The sequence below is a fragment of the Uranotaenia lowii genome, chromosome 2 (genome assembly GCF_029784155.1).
Source record: "Uranotaenia lowii strain MFRU-FL chromosome 2, ASM2978415v1, whole genome shotgun sequence".
Lineage (NCBI taxonomy): Eukaryota > Metazoa > Arthropoda > Insecta > Diptera > Culicidae > Uranotaenia > Uranotaenia lowii.
In genome coordinates this window covers 412,138,168-412,157,040 of record NC_073692.1, presented here as the reverse complement: position 1 = coordinate 412,157,040, position 18,873 = coordinate 412,138,168, and the positions used below count along the sequence as shown (strand labels likewise).

General features: G+C 42.1%; 1 protein-coding gene across 1 annotated transcript; it reads left to right on the top strand.

The window, feature by feature from the left end:
- Positions 1-374: 374 nt before the first annotated feature.
- LOC129748821 (vang-like protein 1) lies at positions 375-2,676 on the top strand. The gene has a single exon (XM_055743576.1). The coding sequence runs from the start codon at positions 757-759 to the stop codon at positions 2,434-2,436; it is 1,680 nt and encodes a 559-aa protein (XP_055599551.1). The 5' UTR covers positions 375-756; the 3' UTR covers positions 2,437-2,676.
- Positions 2,677-18,873: the final 16,197 nt, after the last annotated feature.

The window sequence follows — 18,873 nt, the reverse complement described above, 5'->3', positions numbered from 1 at the left end:
GAACCTGCCTGCCCTGCCAGTGTGCTTTTATTTTTCAATCTCATTCGTGTTCATCAGTCGGTCGCTGCCGGTCGTACATTCGCTTCTCGGCTTGGTTATTTGCAACTGCAGGAAAATGCAGTGAAACAAAATGGTGGCCGAAAAATTTTCTCATCGTAATCGTGGAACAGTTTGTTTGATTCCGACCTCAAATTTTGGTGAACATTTTCGAGAGGCAACCACGTGAAACGGCTACTAATAAAGCGTGATATTTAATGCAATTTCAAAGTGCCTGGCCGCTTCGCAAATTGTGTAAAGTGTAAAACTGACGGAAAGGATGATGTGGCGTAGCAGCTCAAATGACGTAATTTAATTTCACATTCGCACATTCCGGTTATAAAAATAGCAGCATCAATTACTGAAAATTGGATTTTTGGTGTTTAAAGAATAAAGTTGTAAAATTAGCTTTATCATCAGCAAAAAAAAGTGAACAAATTAATCTGCTGCCTAAGAAAATAACTGTAAAGGCAGGTTTCTTTCGTTCTTCCATGCAGTGCAAAAAAACACGAAGAAGAAGTAGACACATTCCAGCTTACAGTAGGAGCTGTGAAACGGCTCAATTTGTGCCACACATCGTGAGAAAAGGCAGCCATTTTTGTTTCAAACTATCATCCAATTAGTCACCTTGCGGGATGTATCATATCGATCATTTACAATAAGTGGAAAGTTGGCAATCGATGATAACTTTCAATGCAATTATTGAAAGTAGTTTGAAGAATGGAAAACGAATCAGTAAAATCGGAACCTAGCAGCAAATCAACCAGGCGCGCACGAGGACATAATAGTAGCAGCACATTGGGATCTCATCGGGACCGAACGAGACACTCACATAGGAACAACCATTCGCGAAACAAACGCCCAGATATGGCTCCGTTCCAGACAAGCGTCAATCTCGGCGATGACGGTCGAGATGGGCAGGAGGTTATCGAAGTTCAAATTCTACCACAGGATGAAACGTGGGGTGAAAACACAACGGCTATTACGGGAAATACATCGGAACAGAGCATATCGATGGAAGATGTCAGCTACTGGCAGATGACGGATGATACTGGCATAGGATTCGCCTGTCAGCGGTATCTGGAACGATCGTTGTCAGTGATACTTTGTACAGCAGCGTTTCTGAGTCCGCTCATTATGGCAGTTTTACCAAAGGTAGGATTTTTCCCATCCGCATTCGACAATATGGATTTGACACCAAACGATCGATTACAACTGCTAGTGTGCAATGCCGAATGCAAAGGAATGCTGGTATCTCTGGCAGCAAGAATGTTACTGCTAGCAATAGGTCTATGGGCAGTTTTCTTCCGAAAACCTGTGGCCATTATGCCAAGAATATTTTTCTTTCGCGCTTCCGTTCTTTTGCTGGTGCTCATATCTACTTTTGCCTATTGGCTGTTCTATATTGTCCAAGTAACGGAAGGAATCAAGGCGCTGGTTTCCGGTTCGGAGGCGGTGAACTACAAAACTCTGGTATCATACGCTACCAACTTTACGGATACACTCCTTTTCGTACACTATGTTGCGGTCATACTTCTTGAAATTCGACATCTACAACCCATCTATCACATAAAGGTTATAAGAAGTCCCGATGGCGAGTCGCACAACTATAGTATAGGACAGCTGAGCATTCAACGAGCAGCAGTTTGGGTACTTCAGCGCTATTATACGGAATTTACAATATATAATCCGTATCTGGAGCGCCTACCAGTCTCGAAAGCACAACGTAAAGCATCTTCGTCATTCAAGTATTATGAGGTGGATGGTTCCACGCCAGCTCAGCAACAGAACCAATCCAGAGCCGTGTTGGCTGCGCATGCCCGTCGCCGTGATTCCTCTCACAACGAACGATTTTATGAAGAACATGAATATGAAAGACGCGTGAAGAAACGTCGCGCCAGACTTGTTACGGCGGCCGAAGAAGCATTCACACATATCAAGCGGATGCAGAATGATCAAGCTCAAACACAAGCACCGGTTATACCACTTGATCCACACGAAGCGGCTCAAGCTATTTTCCCATCGATGGCGAGAGCTCTGCAGAAATATTTACGAATAACTCGACAGCAACCGCGGCACACGATCGAATCTATTTTAAAACATCTTGCACATTGCCTTAAGAATGACATGTCGCCCAGATCTTTCCTAGAGCCATATCTCGTTGAAGCTCCTGTACTGCAGAACGAGAAGGAGCGTCGAACTAATCACAATTGGGCCTTGATCTGTGATGAACTTTTATCGCGACCGATTTCGGACGGATGCACGTTCCAGCTGATCCAGAACGATGTCTCGCTTACGGTTTCCATCAACAAGATTCCTCATTTTACCGTCAGCGAAGAAGTGGTGGATCCGAAGTCGAATAAATTCGTCCTGAAGTTGAACTCCGAAACCAGCGTGTGACCTTCTGGTGCGGCGATCAAGGCGATACCTCACGGCGAACTCACCGAACGCAACGAAATTCTCAAACAGCTGAATCTCATGCTGGCAGGTAAGAAGCGGAACCGTAAAATTCAGGATCGATTAGTTTAGCTAGGGACCGAAACACAGAAAGTTTTATTTTCCGGTCTAGGATAAACTGCCGCGTTCCTTTGGCGTGACGACAACACGCTGAGGCAACAGTGATATTTTTCTTGTAGTATAATTGCCAATGTATTCGGCACAATGCCGCACTAGGACAAAAACAAAAACCATTAGAAGGAAGTGTATAGATAAAGTTTTAGTTTAAGTTGCCTAAGGAAAGAGAGCGATAAACAGTATACAGCTACTTTTGGAAATGTTTGCTTGAAAAATATGTAGGTTCAATTCACGTTCCTCGACAAGAAGCACTGGTTTCCAAAGAAATTACTTGATTGATATTCCCCTCACATCACACCAGTTGAGCCGAAAGCTAAGACTAAGCTTATTTAAGGCTATGTAACCTAAACCACTTCTGAGGATTTGCATATCACTTTGAAATCGCGGTTTTAAACAATCGACGATAGTGGCGTTTGCTCTCCAAGAGAGCCTTAGAAAGTAATCATGTATGTCAATGTATTCAGCAGAGGAAGGCAACTGATAAAGTTTTTGCAGTTTGGCATTTTTGCACATCAATTCAAATATCCTTGCTCAGCTTCGATTATTTATATTTTAATTTTCCTAAACACTTCATAACGGGTATTTCACACTGATTACTTATGGTTGGGGCGACGATTTCGTCTGCCTAAAACCAACCCATTATTGTCAGTCACTTCAACTTCGAATACGAAGATTGCAGGTTCGAGTCCTGTCACGGTCGCCATGTACTGAGTTATTTGTTCTTATGGACGCTGGCCGTGATATTTCACATATGACTTAACACTCGGACGGTTGTAGGTTGAGTCGCTTTATTCCGAACTTTTAGTCTTGGCGAAACCCATAGAGAACGACATGGTGGTCATCTTTGCTGACCAAGCATCAGAGTTGCCGGGTGGTTGTTTCATGAATTGGTTTAATGGATATGCTATCTTAGCAAAATTTTCAACAAACCTACGATAATAATTGCAGAAAGCTACAAATCTTCGTACGTCGTCTGAGTTTTTCGGTATAGGATGGTTTTTGATAGCTTCAAATTTAGACTCATCTGGTAGTATCCCTTTGTCAGTTATCTTATGACTTAGTTACCTCAGTCCTAAGAAATTTACATTTTGATAAATTTAGTTTAAGGTTATAATGTCTGTTAAGTAAACTGTTAAGTCTAAACATAACACGAGAATTTTCACACAAAGGGTTGTCATCCAAGTGAATGACACGAGTTCCAACTTTGAACTGATTTTATTCGGTTGTTTCAAACATCACTCGAGGCTCGTTCCCGAGCGAGCCGTGCCGCCAATTCCTCCATTTTCTGCAGACGGCGCACATTTCGTCGCCATCGCCAAACGATGATTATGATGATGATGATGACCACGAACAACGCGTCGATCGAGTACCCGATCGCGTTGTGTGTGGAGATGTTGTTCTCCACGTTTACTTCTGGTTCCGATGAGAATGGCCACATTCTGGTGTTTGGTTGCACTTTGATTGATGATTGCAACTTTGTTGTGGCCGGGTTTTAAAGGCTGGGGCGCTCGCTCGGGAAGGGTCAATATAATTGAGTTCGATATAACTGATGACGATGCGATGAACCTGGTATGGGATCAAAGTCCAATCGCAATCGCACCACTTTGTGCCGTAACAGAAACAAATTATTATTTTTTAATTTTCCTTTAACTGAATTTCTTATTACAAATTAATTCTTTTCGCTTGCTTTTAACAATTTTCATTAACAATGTCTTTAACGTTCGAAAACAGTTTCCAAATTTTCCAAGTGATGCCTCAAAGAACATACGATAACTACAATATCATCTATATAAATAAATTCACGTTCTGGTGTTAAACCAGCCATCGAAATCGCCATCATTCTCTGCAAACTATTTGGACTGATATTTAATCCAAACGGTAATCTTTTGAATTGATAGTGACCCGTGTTGGTTGAAAAAGCTGTGTATTTTCTAGAATTTTCATCAAATGGGATTTGATGAAAACTTGACATCTAATGTGCTAAATCCTACTGCTTCTATTGCTGCTTCCACTGTAATCTCGTTAGCATCGTTTTTTAACACTATCACCAGGTCTTCCTTTTCTAACAACTGAATTAATTTACACCTAGTTTTACTATAGGCAGTTTTTATTTCACTGTTTGTTCTCTTTGCATTGCCTAATTTAAGTAGTGTCTTTCACTATGTTTATGCCGGATAAAGGTAGACTTTCTTCAGCTCTCCCCGATTCCGTCTCTTATTAAATGCATTGCCGTACTGTTTTCGCCTGATAGTGTCGGCTCCAAAAATATGCTTGAGTATGGCAACATCTTCGCCCCAGAGCCCTGTCACAGAGTACGACAACCACTGCCTGTACACTTGCTCATTCGCTCCGGGAATCATCTTAAGTTGAAACGGATTCCTAGTAAGACCATGGTATGCAGCCCACATGCCTTTGCCTGATCAATCCATTGCCAAAGTGTCTGCGTGTAGCGAGGTTGCCAATAACTCTTTGTCTACTGCATTCAGTGAAATACCTTCAGCAGTTCTGGTGATTCTACAAAAAGACCATTTCTCTTGTGAAGGGCTCTCAACATCGCCCATGGAAATGACGCCTTGTGTGCCTGTCTTGCTACTCCAAATACAGCTATGTCCAAAACTGCCGTTACTAATGGAGCGTGCGCATCCCTTGAACCCTTGAGTAGGTTAGCAATTGACGCTATATCATGGACTCCGGACAGCCTTGTTTTTAGAAATTTGATAGCAGTTGCTACATGTGTTGGTTGCACATAATCACTAAGTTGCGTGGCTGCATCGACAAATGCACCGAGGTTATAAGCGCTGCCGTCGTACGGTTGCACGATGCTGTCGTTCGCTTGATGTCTAAAGGTGGTGGAAGAGCCATTATACTGTTTTTCACTTCTCCAGATTTAAATGAATAGTGTAAAGCTGAAGCAGTTTTACCATACGATTTATTTGTACTAGAAGCTAATTCAACTTTTAAAATACGGGTTACTTCATCATACCACGTATTAGTATTAGTTGTTATTTCATTAAATTGATCCTCACTAATTGGATCTGTATTTTCACAAAGATAAATTAAAATCCCTTCATATAGCTCATTTGCAAATTTGAGCTTCGATCTCAATGTTTCATGTTTGAATTTATTATTAATCGTTTTTTTTTTTAAATTTTGATGTAAAGTTTCTCAAATTCCAGTTCTACTTCTTCGATTCATTTTCCATACCAGTTTCTGGTATTACTCAACAATTATTCATCTTATATCTTTTTGTGATATATTTTAGTATTAAAACATTTATTCAATTTAAATGTTTAATTTAATTTCATTCTTAAAATAAGGCGTGTAATTTTTCATGCAGAATTTTATAATGTTTTGGTCTATAAAAAAATGTGTTTTACTTCACCATGCTTCTTACTCGCTAGTTCGTGCGGTATGTTCTCTAATCGATCCTCCGATTACCGAACGACTTTAACGCTGGGTGCCAAGTGATAAAACCGGATGGTTCTGAGTGTGGTCGGGTCGCCCAAATACCCTACACATATCAAAATAATTTTACTGTCAATATTCAAATGATGAGTAGTGACAGAGTTACAATGAGATGGTAAATTACAAGATTTACCAATCGTCGCCTTGAAGCAATCAGTAGAAAACTCCAATCGACCAAATTGTACTAACATTTTATAAGCGGGTAAAGCGGATCTAAAATCAATATCCGAGTAACATGACCCGAGGTACTCATGGTTTACTAGTGGTGCTGGTTCCACGGATGGTATAATCCTTGGAAACAGCAGGATTAACCACAACATGGAGGTATATTGTAATGCTGACAACATACAAAAAGGCAATTATAGCCCTATGTTCGATTTTTGCTATGTTAAGATAGAAAAACAGAGCAAGGGCAGTAATTAGGTGTGAATATACACTGATAGACGGAAATGCAACAACAACTATAGCGGTGGTAACAAAAATAAGAAGTTTAGTTCTCGAGGGATTAATAACTACCGGAACTATATAGCCTAATAAGGCGGCAACCTTCTTCTTCTGAACCGTTATTAAGTTTAACAATTTCTCGATCAGTGTAAGTAAAAATTTTTCCGTCTTAGACAAATCTGTTTTCAATTCGGCTTTTAATAACTTATCAATATACTCAAAAGGGCCCTCTGAAATAACTACTTCAGAAGCCACGAATAAGATCAAAAACAAAACAACACAAAAAGTTAAAGGGTGGGCCGCACACTTTAAGACACTCAACCACAGAGTGTCCAGGAAAGAACGCTGCGCTCCGTTAGCCCTACTTCTAGATCTACGAGTGGCGTTAGAAACCATTATTTAACGTGTGGGAGTGTGTTTATATAAAGTTTCAACAAACAAAAATTTAACCTAAAATATAAGGCTTTAGTAGAATAAAGCATACAAAAACCTCAACTCATTTAATGATATCTGAACGTGATGGATCCATGCAAAGTCTGTCACCAGCACGAGTATAATATAATTTCGAGAAGTTTTCTTTAGTCCTAACAAGTTCTAAAACAACACCAATTATATGCGAATGATCAGCAATGGGACTAGGATACCTTTCGTTAAACGCTTCATTGAATACCGGTACTAGACTCGTATCATCATACACTGATAATAAGTCACACATTGAGATTCTGTATTCCTCAACGTGTTCAGGGTTACGTAAGTCATGTCTACCAAATTTAGTGATCGTCTTCAACAGATCAGGCAGAAAATACCATCTACCGTTAGAGAAAATCAGAAACTTTGAACAGAAGTAACCATATTTTCGCTCAAATAGTTCGACTTCAAGATTAAACGTATTTTCAAATATCATTACGCTATTGAGGTCGATGTCAAACTTAGTTACTATAATCTGATCATCACCACCAAAAGCGGCAAATTCAATATATTGCAACGGTACAACCAGAGAAACACAGCCCATCAAGAAGACGGTGTTACCCAAGAAAGTGAAAGGGTCCCCCGACTTTCGCTGGTACACTACTTTGGCCCTCACCCCATTTCTATGGTCCACCAGTTCAGTGACAGTATGCATGGAAATCCACAACGCTATCACTTCCTCGGATATACCAAACATGCGCATGACTGCAGCATCAAAAAGGAGAGCTAATTCATCCTGAGATTTATCGTACTTAGATACGTCAAACTCATAGATTCTCGAACCAAGTTCAAAACCCTCAGGATACAAAGTATTCATGACCCCTGCAAATTCATCAATCGTCACGTCAGAAAAGATTTTAAACTTGGGCAACAAATATGTTAAAAGTTTTTCTTTCAAGTCTTTAATTAATGGGCAGAGTAGTTGGATATATTTTAATGGTTGACTGGCAATAGTTTGAAGTGCTGGATAATTTTTTGAACTATCAGGTGTTAGATCAGGTTTGGCGCGTGTTTTGATCATGAAATCATAAACAGTCATTATAGCCTCAGTAAGATATTCCTCCATACTCATATCTACGGTTCTATCTTGAGATTTACTCCACTTATAAATGGATTCGGAAGTAAGATTGATGGGAAAAGAAGCAATGTTATTTAACTTTTCTTGATCAAAAAATCCTTTAAAAAGCTCAGTCATCATCTCGACCATAATGATCGGATCCACTGGAGCTTGAGCCGGGGGAACGGCGTCATTTCTCTTAACATAAGCCAGCAAGGATTCTCTCATCGATCTGATGCGTTCCAACCCCATACTAGTTCTCAAATTAGGCCTCATCATGTCAAAATTTCTAATTTTTAGAATAGACTTGCTCATGTCGATGGTTAATCTTCCAGCTACGTTAACACTCAGCGGATCATTATGGATAAGGTAGTTATCATGTGTTTTATCAACTAAAGATACACCCGGTAAAACATTGTCAAACCAGGCTTGTAGTGCTGGCACTGACGCAGGTGCTCTTTTAAAGGCGTTTTTGGAGAATCGAACTCGGCGAATCTCATACAAGTCCTTCACAAGTTGATACCTCGGTACATCGTAACTCAGCCCATAACTCAGTAAATTTGAAAAATCTGTTTCCGCGTAACGAAAATTTTGAACCATCATACCAGAACTACCTCCACCGATTAATTTATCACGCAAGTCTTGTTCCGTAAATTCTTTAGCACGATCTATAAGCAATGTAATATTATCATGAATTTTCGTATAATATACAAACTTCTTGGAGTGCCTAGTAAGAGCCACCAATATATGTGGATCTGATTTATATATCGGTTCTAATGGGAAGATCGAATCTCTATAAAGATAAATAACATCAGCTTGTTTCCCTTGATATTCATGCACTGTAGATACGGTATGACCCAGTAATCTCAATGGAGTTTTCTCTGTTTGCTTGAAGACCAACACCTGAGCACCTGGTGGTATACATTTAGCCGAAGTAACAATCACGTAATCCAGGGATCTAGTGGTTTCCTTCGTTGTTACGAATCCGTTTTTATACGAATCATTAAACAAAAGCGCCACGTCTCTCGGAACACGGTATGACTGATTATCATAACATAAGTTGTTACATATCCGGGCAGCATCAGAGCACCTCATTTCAACAAACGACAACCAATTTATATAAGGGATCTGTTGTTCATCCCCACTCATAATCACTTCTGTCGGTCTGAGCAAATTAATGACAATCATTATTTCACCAGCGTGCGACATCAAAACTTCATCTATATACAACTTATCCACTACGACATCAATATTATCTTTATTTATTATCAAAGAATGGATAGTTTTCGTTCGGTTTCTCATCTTGTCGCAGCGTGAAACAATATCCTCCTTGTTCTCTCTAGTAGAAGTTATTATAAAGTCATTCTGAGTGACACTATCGATTATTCGCTTAGTTTTTCCACAACCAGGAACTCCTGAACGTAATGTTATGCTAGGAATATACATCTCCAAGGGCTCGAGATCCTTTGTACTATTGAACAACCTGTCATCTTGCATCAATTTTGTCGATTTGCCCACCAAAAGATATCCATTAGGAACTGAGTCGGCGATGATCAAACAGTCCTTTCCCTTAAACTTAATGTCGATAAATTCTTTCTTCTTATTTCCACTATTTTATAGTCCGATGTTCGCCCGCGATGATTTATTGTGTCTAATTTCCACGCTCAAAAGAAACATTTCACATGCACAAAATAAATTTTTGGTAATAATCGGTCACTGTTTAACGCGTCGCCAATCGTAGGATTTTTCGAGTTCATGTTTCTGACTTTTTTGACACTTTGTTTCGGTGGTACCTATTTGCTTAACACGGTCGCCATCTAATATGGCCGAGAAGATGTGTATCGACGCCTGCGTGTAAACCAATCCGGTGGCTTCGCGTTCGAAGATCGGCTTGAGGGCACGTCCAGCGTGCCGGGATGCGTCCTGCATTCTGGCGTTAAAACCAACTTGCGCAACACTTCCACTGCTTGCGATCGATTCGGCATGGGCGTTGAAAGCCGATTGGTTAGACTTGGCCGATGATAATGTCTCGGATATTGATAATAGGAGCGGGTAGATGATAGGTAACCCGATGAAGCTTTGTATGCCTGTGGTATCGAAATCGGGAACCAAGGCGTCATCTTCTCCTTCAACATACACAGCGTTGAGGCCAGCGCTGCGGATCGTCCGGACTTGTTCGTCCGTGAGGGGTTCGGCTACGTTCCAGCCGAGCAGGTTCCGGTTGGGGAGCCAGTGTCCCGGGTATCCCTCTGGGCGGAGATCCTCCAATTCTGCTGTTGTGAGAGGTCCGGTTCTAGGTACTCTCGAGGTTTCCTTCGTTTTCGCCAGGAAGTTGTTGGCTGCTCTTCTTAGCCATGCGAAATGCCTTATTGTTCTAAGGAAGGAGGTGTGGTACTTGAACGCCGCTATTAGATCCTCTTTTTCGATTACCGCCATGACATTCATGGTGATATGGGTGGCTATTTTCACCTGCTCTTCGGTAGTTTCCGCATGCTTGTACCCTGCAATCTAGCGTTGAATCCTGCTTGCGCAACGCTACCTGAGGTAGCGACCGATTCTGCATGGGCATTGTACGAAGCCTGGTTTGATTTGGCCGAAGATAGCGTCTCGGAAATGGATAGGAGCAGGGGGTAAATGATGGGGTAGCCCATAAAAGTCTGGACACCTAGCTCTGTCTACCCATGCCTGCTCTGGTACCCATGCCTGCTCATCCTGCTCATACGCAGCATTCAATCCTGCGCTGCGGAGCGTGCGGACTTGCTCGTCGGTGAGTGGCTCGGCGACGTTCCAGCCAAGGAGGTTCCGGTTGGGAAGGAAGTTTCCTTCAGGTCGGAGCTCGACTGGGAGGTCCCACTCAACGGGGTGCTCGACAGAAGGGTGATGATGGACGGCGTCCGTCATCAACAGGTCCTGGAGCATGCGGTAGACGGCTACAAATGGAGAGGGGAGAGTCTCATATTGTATATGAGTTACTGCGTCGACCCTACCATAGTGTCCTGGGATTCCAAGGATAGCTTCGGTCCTAAGATGAGCCTGGACGGCGAGGAAGAATCTGCGTTCATTGAAGTCAGATATGTTTCCCACACCATCGAGGTAGTAGCCGATCTCGTCCGGAATGGACATCGGAGGGAGCTTCCTCTTAAACGCCTCGAATTCGTTAACCTTGTCGCCTCGTGCGGTCTGGACGTAGGTTAGGCGCTTCCACAGCAGTGTGACGCAATAGTACTGATACATTGACAGGGACAGGTACTTTTGCATGCCGCGGTCTTGCCGAGTCATGACTCGGTAAGAGGATTCGACTACTTGAATGAGCTGGGAGAAATCGAGATGGTGGTGTCGATCTCTCTCTATAGCTACGCCTCCGGAGAGGCCTTCGACTAGGATGGCGTCGGTTAGCAAAACGTCGCGTCTCTCGGCGGTAGCGGTGGTGCTGAGGGCTTTCGGAGCGAAGTCGGGGTTAGATCTGGGACCAAGGGAGGCGGCTAAGCCTCGGTTCTGAGGATTTCCGATGCGTGGACGGTTAGCGGGAGCTGATTGTTGTCTGGTCGGTTTCAGAACCTCTGTTGGTGCATCTGCCTGTGCAACTGGTTGTTCGGCCCTAATTTGACGGGGGCGGTTGTTGCCTCGGCGATTTCGCTGCTGGCCGGTCTGCCCATGACGCGCGTTTGCTTGTTGGGGGGCGGCTTCATTCGTTTGGGGGTTCATCTTGTTTGTTTGGCGATCACTGATCGTTATAACCTTAACTCTTGAGTTTAAATGGTTTGCTTCAACTCGCGCGCAAACGATGGCCGGGAAGTTCCGTAACTTCCCGACCATCACGTCGGGATCACCGAAATGTAAGTTGCTCCCCCCGGTGGTTTCATTTTAAAAAATATCATTTACTGTCTGCGCAGCTAAAATGCACAACGCAACTGTCTGCGCGGTCTTGTGCTGTTCGCCGACACTACTGTTTGCTGAGGTTGATATCACCTCATCTGCACTAAACCAACCCATCACTTGTAGTTTCTTAATTGTTCATTTGGAATCAAATTTTCATGGGAAGATTTAAAACTGTGAAATTTCACAACACTGATCTTTTCCGGTGGAAATGCATTTACAGTCTTAATTAATCACCGGGTTCTCGATTCACTTGAGGTTTGTTATGGTAATTTGATTGTGTAGTAATAATTATAGTTTTTGGGTTGTTCGAAGTAGAAGTAATTATTTGTTTCTTCTACGACTGAATTTAGCATTCTGTAATACTTTTTTATAACATATTTTTTGTTTTTTTATTTTCTGCGATTATTTTATTCTTGTTCCATTTTAATGGATCATCATCTTGGAGATCATCAATTCTTTTAATTAACTCATCCCATGTTTTAGGTGTAACTTTAAATTCACCTGGGACAAACGTTTTTTGGTGTTCTTTGACGATTTCGTCAAGAGATTCAAACCAATCGTCAAATTTTTGCATTTGAAAAATAATTTAAAAATAATTTTCGGATGAGATTCTTGTGATATTTTATATTTAATTAAAGTAATATTTTTTTATAATTTCACTATTTTGCTTAAATTAGAAGAAGGTTTTTACTCACGGTTTTTTTTTGTTGTATAACTTCCGTCTTCCAATGGTTGTGGATTGCAAATTTATTCGGGCGCCAATTAATTATGTCCTCTTATCCGGGACTTTTCTTTCGTTCTATTTTTTTCACAACACTAGACTTTTCACAATTTCACTTAACATCTGATTTCTGATTAAGATTTGATGGCACGCGCCAGGGTGGACATCGCCACGCGAGAAAGTCGTAACTCACCGGGGCATGTTACTGCCATCCTACCGTGAAAGGAAATTGTTTATAAAATTCGATGCTATCGAAGAAGCATCTCTCTCGATGGATGAAGGATTGTTTTTCCTAACTGAAGATGCGACGGCATTGGACGAGGCCGTGCATACTTGATAATGAATCATTCCTCCGTATGCTGATTACTCTGGGATGTTTTACTTTCCTTATCTAGTATAGCGCGACGGATCGGCACTGTTTAATTGGGAGGAATGATGGAATAGTTTCTGTTTCTCTGATTAATGACCTAGTGACTAACTTTATAATATTTTGGTTATAGTGGTATTTTACTTTGGTTTCCTAGCTTTAGTTTCCTAACTTATATATTATAAAGGAACTGTCTAATAAATTCTGCATCACCCACAAATTTCAACAGTCTGTAAGGGACACTTAGTGGCGAACCTCCCTCATCATCAAGCACGATTGGTGGTTCGTCTTCTGAAGGTTTAATGTCCTCCGGCTTGAGTAACGCATTATAATGGTTACCGTTGAATTCTAGGTGATAGAACTTACCTACATTTCCAAATATTCTAAACTTTTCAGTGTTAACACTATACCCTATTTCTATGTGAACACAGAAGCGGACCCCCAAAGTTTTAGCAGTATATTCTAAGGTATCCTCGTCTCCCCACTTACTCTCATCCTTTAAGTTCTTCGGTAATTCACTGTCGTTCCCCTGACTGACGAGATGTCTTCTGAAAGCTAAACCATCGCGGTGTTGTTTACCCAATACTATGTTGATGGCATGAAACTGGCAATGGCCGTCGCCGGGTACTATCTCTCTAACCAACTCGACTTCCTCAGCACAAGTTGCTCTTCCTATGGTCGCACTGAAACCGGCTCCACCTGACAACTTATTACATAAGTCTTCTTCAGTGAAAGTCAGGCTGCGGCAATCGATTATATTGTCGACATACGCAGTTCCTGTGCCAATAATATTATTAGCTGAGCTAGTAGCTTTGATTAACGAAGCATACCGCAACTCCCCGTTAGTTATTCCATAAGTATAATCATAAGCTTTGTAAATCAAATTCCCTAAAAGAAAATCAAATACTCCGTAATAGACGTCTTTAAGCATTTCTTTTACCTTTGTTGCAATAGATTCACGCAAAAGACCCAACAATGAAAGTCTCCTATTATTCTTAATTTTGTCTAGAACTTCCTGGATGACCAAACCATTCTCGAATTTCTTCTCATAAGTCCTCACAAAGACAAATTGTACAAGGTCTAATAACTGATAATTGGTATCTTTAGTAAAGTCATTACTCCTAGTGGTAACAACGGTCCCGTTAATTATAACCCGTGAAGCGAGCGAACAACCAAAGTTATACAAATCTGCTATGGTAAATTTCGCATCACTCGCACGCGTTGCGTAATGCATTAATGAGGTCAGGAATTCCGTGTTAACAGTCATACTTTTATGTAATAATTTCCTACGTCCAAATTTATGATAACTTGGATCTAAGACGTAATAGGTTACGGTAACACGGTCATCCTCAGCCAACCACCATGAATGCGTAATTAATTCCTCCACCGGTGCTGCGACCACCAATTTAGTAATCTTAAAATACTGCGTACCATTAATATTGTTTAACATTTCGACCATGTACGAATTGTCTTTATCAGACACCAAATGTTTATGTACAGCGAAATCTATATAATTTTTCAAATCATGTACATAATTATAAGAAGAATCATTCTGAAAACTGAATCTGATCTGTTTATTCTTCTTTGTGCTGACTTCAATTTCCCAATTAACATTATAAACCGGGATAAACCCTCTAGATCCCACATCTAATCTAATAAGTATTTCAGGGGTAAATATAAATGTACCGAAACCCATTAAACTACCATGTGCATCCATCGTATTAGCAATATCTACATTAGACATATCATACACAGAATGGATGAAAACACAACATCGCGCCTTAACGTCGCAATCTTGTCCCTTACGCAGGCAGAACAATGGGTTACACTCAACAGTAAAGTTATCATTAATTTTATTAAGAATTTGTAATTGAGTATTCGTAACAGCATCTCTACTTTGTAAACGATGCCGGCGGTCAGAGGACCGCTTCGCATCATTTGCACCCAATAAAGGAGTGCAACAATGAACGTACTTTCGGCCCTTATCAAAATGAGTAATCCAGTTACAACCGACATCTATAAAGTGAGCATCCCAAGCGTCTCCAGGGGGGTTATCATTACGATACCTAATTTTGTCCAATATGCTTTCCATCTCTATCTCTCTAGAGGCGGCAGCATATGCATGTTGGGTGGTACCCCCTTCAAATCTAAGCGTATAGTGATCGTAACTAGTCTCCAAAACGTGTCTGATTTCAAGTGATGGCATAAAAGGGATTTTTACAACACGATCATTCTTGTGTGTTTCCATAGCCTTGTCAATCTGGGATACAACTGCATTCGTCGCCAAGTCGGCAATAGCGTCACCAGGTACTATTTGGTTCAAAGCCCTCTTAACAAGATCTCCTGTGTTTATCCCAAGTTGTTGCATCACTTTAGTACCATCGACATAGACAGCACGATCAGCTCCAATAGCAAAGTCCTTAAACGTAGCATAGTAGGTAATAAATTCCGCCAAATTCATTGTACCCATATGGGCACTCGGATAATGGAGGATAAAGCCCGTTCTGTGGTCACAGTAATGAACGCGCATATTACGGGCATATGGGAAATTATGAACAAGATAGTTAACCAATGCGGGAACCGCAGGATAACCACCTAGATCACTAGCCATATACCGGCGAGCAGCGTCAATTGACATGCGAGTCCACCCCAACTATATACCCAGCTCCTCGACAAGAGGCAGGTAACAGTACCCCATAGGTTCCATGTGGGTGTGAAGCTCACCGTAAGGTTTCAATAATATACCACGATTTTAATAATCAGTGGTATAAAATATGAGTCCAATATAAATACCACCAAATACGACACTCTAGGATGCAGTCCTCACTACTGTAAATTTAGTTAAACTCAAAATGTACGTTGCTCCCCCGGGTGGGAGAGCAGTCTTCCCAACAATCACATCACCCGGTGGGGGAGCAACTTCTTTAAACTACTTTGACACTTGGCTGTGATATCTTCTTTCGGCAGATCCGAACTCACTCGCTTCTAATAACTAACTGAAGTATATTTCCAAAAATATTTCCATACATATTATACTTTTCTCACAGTTCACTGCTGCTGACATCAGCAGTAAATATGCGGCCCGCGTCAGCACTAAATGTGCGCGGGCTGTTTATACTTGAGCAATGCCAAGCTTCGCACGCTTGGCCTGCGCCTCTAGTTGGCGCAGCCGGCGTTGGCTACAATTATTAGGGCCACAATGAAGGCCCGTCCATCGAATACGATGCCACATCGTGCATCGTTATCGAATTCTCCACGTTGGTGTCGCCTCCACATGCTTTGTCCGGATATCGAATAACTGACCAATAAATCGAGTGATCAATTCGATTTATTGGATCATTTTGCTGATATGGTCATTCTGGTGCTCCTCGTATCCATTTCCTATGTTTATGTTTGGATCTCGTTTTCAATTATCTCTAGCATTATAAAATAACTTTAAATATAGCTTACGATTAGGCGGAGGCGCTCTCCTCAACACCTGCCTGATCTCCTTCCTTATGGATGTCCTTGCCGGCGACAAGATGATTCATTTCGCTATTTGGTGGAGGCGCCCTCCTCAACACCATTCAGCGTTACTGCATAAACTCTGCTTCCGTTGTAGGACAAGCTGCGGACTCGCGCCTCGATCATTGTTTTTTTTTTTCCCAGATATATGCTATGATTTGTCCGCCAATTTTCTTCTTCATCGAATTTTTATGCGACATTAAACCTTGACTGGTTGAAACTATTAATTTTCCGTTTTTACCGAATTCTTTAACTTACTTGTCTAACTTGTTTGCTTTTGAGTGGATGAACTGTGGAAATACTTCTATTTTTGTTACTTCGTCCGTTATTTCCACTAGGCGGTGTGTGTTTATGTTTCTTTGTAATCTTCACGCACTTTTTAGTTTCTGGGCAATCACAAGCGTCGACGTCACCGATTGGTCCTACCGAAGGAGGTGATAAAAGACCGACGCTCGACGCACGGGCAAATACGGGGTTGGCCTCTTCGTATAGGTGGTAGCTCTCTTCTAAGACGGGGAGAAATCCAGAATAGTTATGCCCAGATTGGTAAGCGGTCGGCGCGCTGCCAGAACCGTTTCCATCATACATAACTTCATCATTGGGCGGTGTTTCAACTTTCGATGGGGCTGGGATGTTGTCTGGACGACGGGGCGGGGGAGGTCCACGCCTGCGATTCGGTGGTTGCCTTGCATTACGGAGTTTTTCTTCTCCAAAATGTCATGCTGTTCCTGGGATTCAACCCAAGAGCCATTGCGCGAAGCTACATTTTCGCGAAAAGTCGCCATCCTTTGGACATCTCTTGCTCGGGGGGGTCGGTTCCTACCGGGTGGTCCACGGTTACCGGAGTCGACGTTGCTTGAGCGGTTCGCCATTGTAAGCTAGTGATTGATACGTGCGTTTGAAAAAAGGAGATTCTCAACTAAATTTTACAGGTGCCGATAAGCCTGAAACTCTTTAAAACGACGAAGGCGCCCAAACCTCTCGGAAGAAATCGATCTTACGAGAAACCCTAAAAAGAGAAAAAGTACAAAATGCACTTAGTTCGATTAAATATAATTATGATCCTGCGATTGATTATCAAATATGCTTAGATAAACTTATCAATTTTGTTTAAGACCGACTGCTCGTAGACGGTGAATAAATCGTTTGCCACGAGTGGTTTAAATAAATTAACGGGTTTTCTGGCTAATGTCAGCCAAGAAGTCAACTGTTTTTTATTTCCATCGAATGAGGGAATAATTTTAATAGGATCAGGGATCCTGCTGAATGAGTCAACACGCCGGTCTGTTGAACCTTGGGCTTGCTGTAGTAATGCCTGCTGCTGTTGCAGCAAGTTGCAGCTTCTTCGCCTCTATCAGACTACCGAAATCGAGCAGGCACCTGAACTGACACGTATGCGTGTTATCCACTGCAATGCGCACAATTGCAGTGGCCAAGAATACATATTCTTGGTCTCCTAGTCACTTGTTTTCGTGGGCAGCAGCCTGCATTACTACCTGCCGCCCTCCATCTCCATTGTTTCCATGTAGCAGGGTGTGATGTCGGCCCTGGCACTCGCGACACCTGCTTTTGAGGGGCAGTTCCTTGCCCCGTGTGCCATCCCGAGGCAGTTAAAGCATAAATGCTTCTGCTTCAATGCTTCAAGTTTGTTGTCAACGGTGAGACCGTTGAAGTCCTTGCATCCGTAGATGCTGTGGTCTTTGTTGGAGCAAAATGCGCATCCCCTTTCACGTGGACCGGCTGCTTTTTGATCGTTTCGCGGTCCCTTGCTGACGTGGAACGCTGCCGCTCGATTTTGAGCCTTCGGAAAGTGTGCGCTCTCGATCGACGTTTTACAGGTGAGCTGGTTCGCTATTTTTTCCAACTCCGATTTCAGCTCCTTCCAGGAGTAAATCTTGGTCACGGTTCGCTCGTTGATTCTCTCTTTTACTACGCAGTTCAGCAGCCCGTTGGCTACCCAGTCAAGTTCTGTTGCTTGATGCGCTATCTGCTTCGTAGCTGATAGCATCGTATCCACCACATCAATTAACCCAAGGATGCTTTTTGGGTTTTGATCACGGGCTCGTTTGATCCGCAGCAGCTGGAAGAAGTACCCCTCAAGGGCGATCCGTTTATGTTCGCCTCTTTAAGCACTAACGTCCAACTCGCACGAATGTCTCAATTCAACTTTTTCCAACTCGCGCGCACACGATGGCCAAATTAACTTAGCTCCCGCCGTAAGGGGAGTGAATCCCTGTTTTTACTGGTTGCGCACAGATAGTTCAAAACACCTAAATCCCACCTCCCCCCGTGGGGAGTGACTTTTTGATAAAGATAAAGACAAGTACTTTTGCATGCCACGGTCTTGGCGAGTCATAA

What these genes read in the sequence shown, in the direction of transcription:
- LOC129748821 (XM_055743576.1), top strand. Translation starts at nt 757, where the DNA reads ATGGAAAACGAATCAGTAAAATCGGAACCTAGCAGCAAATCAACCAGG.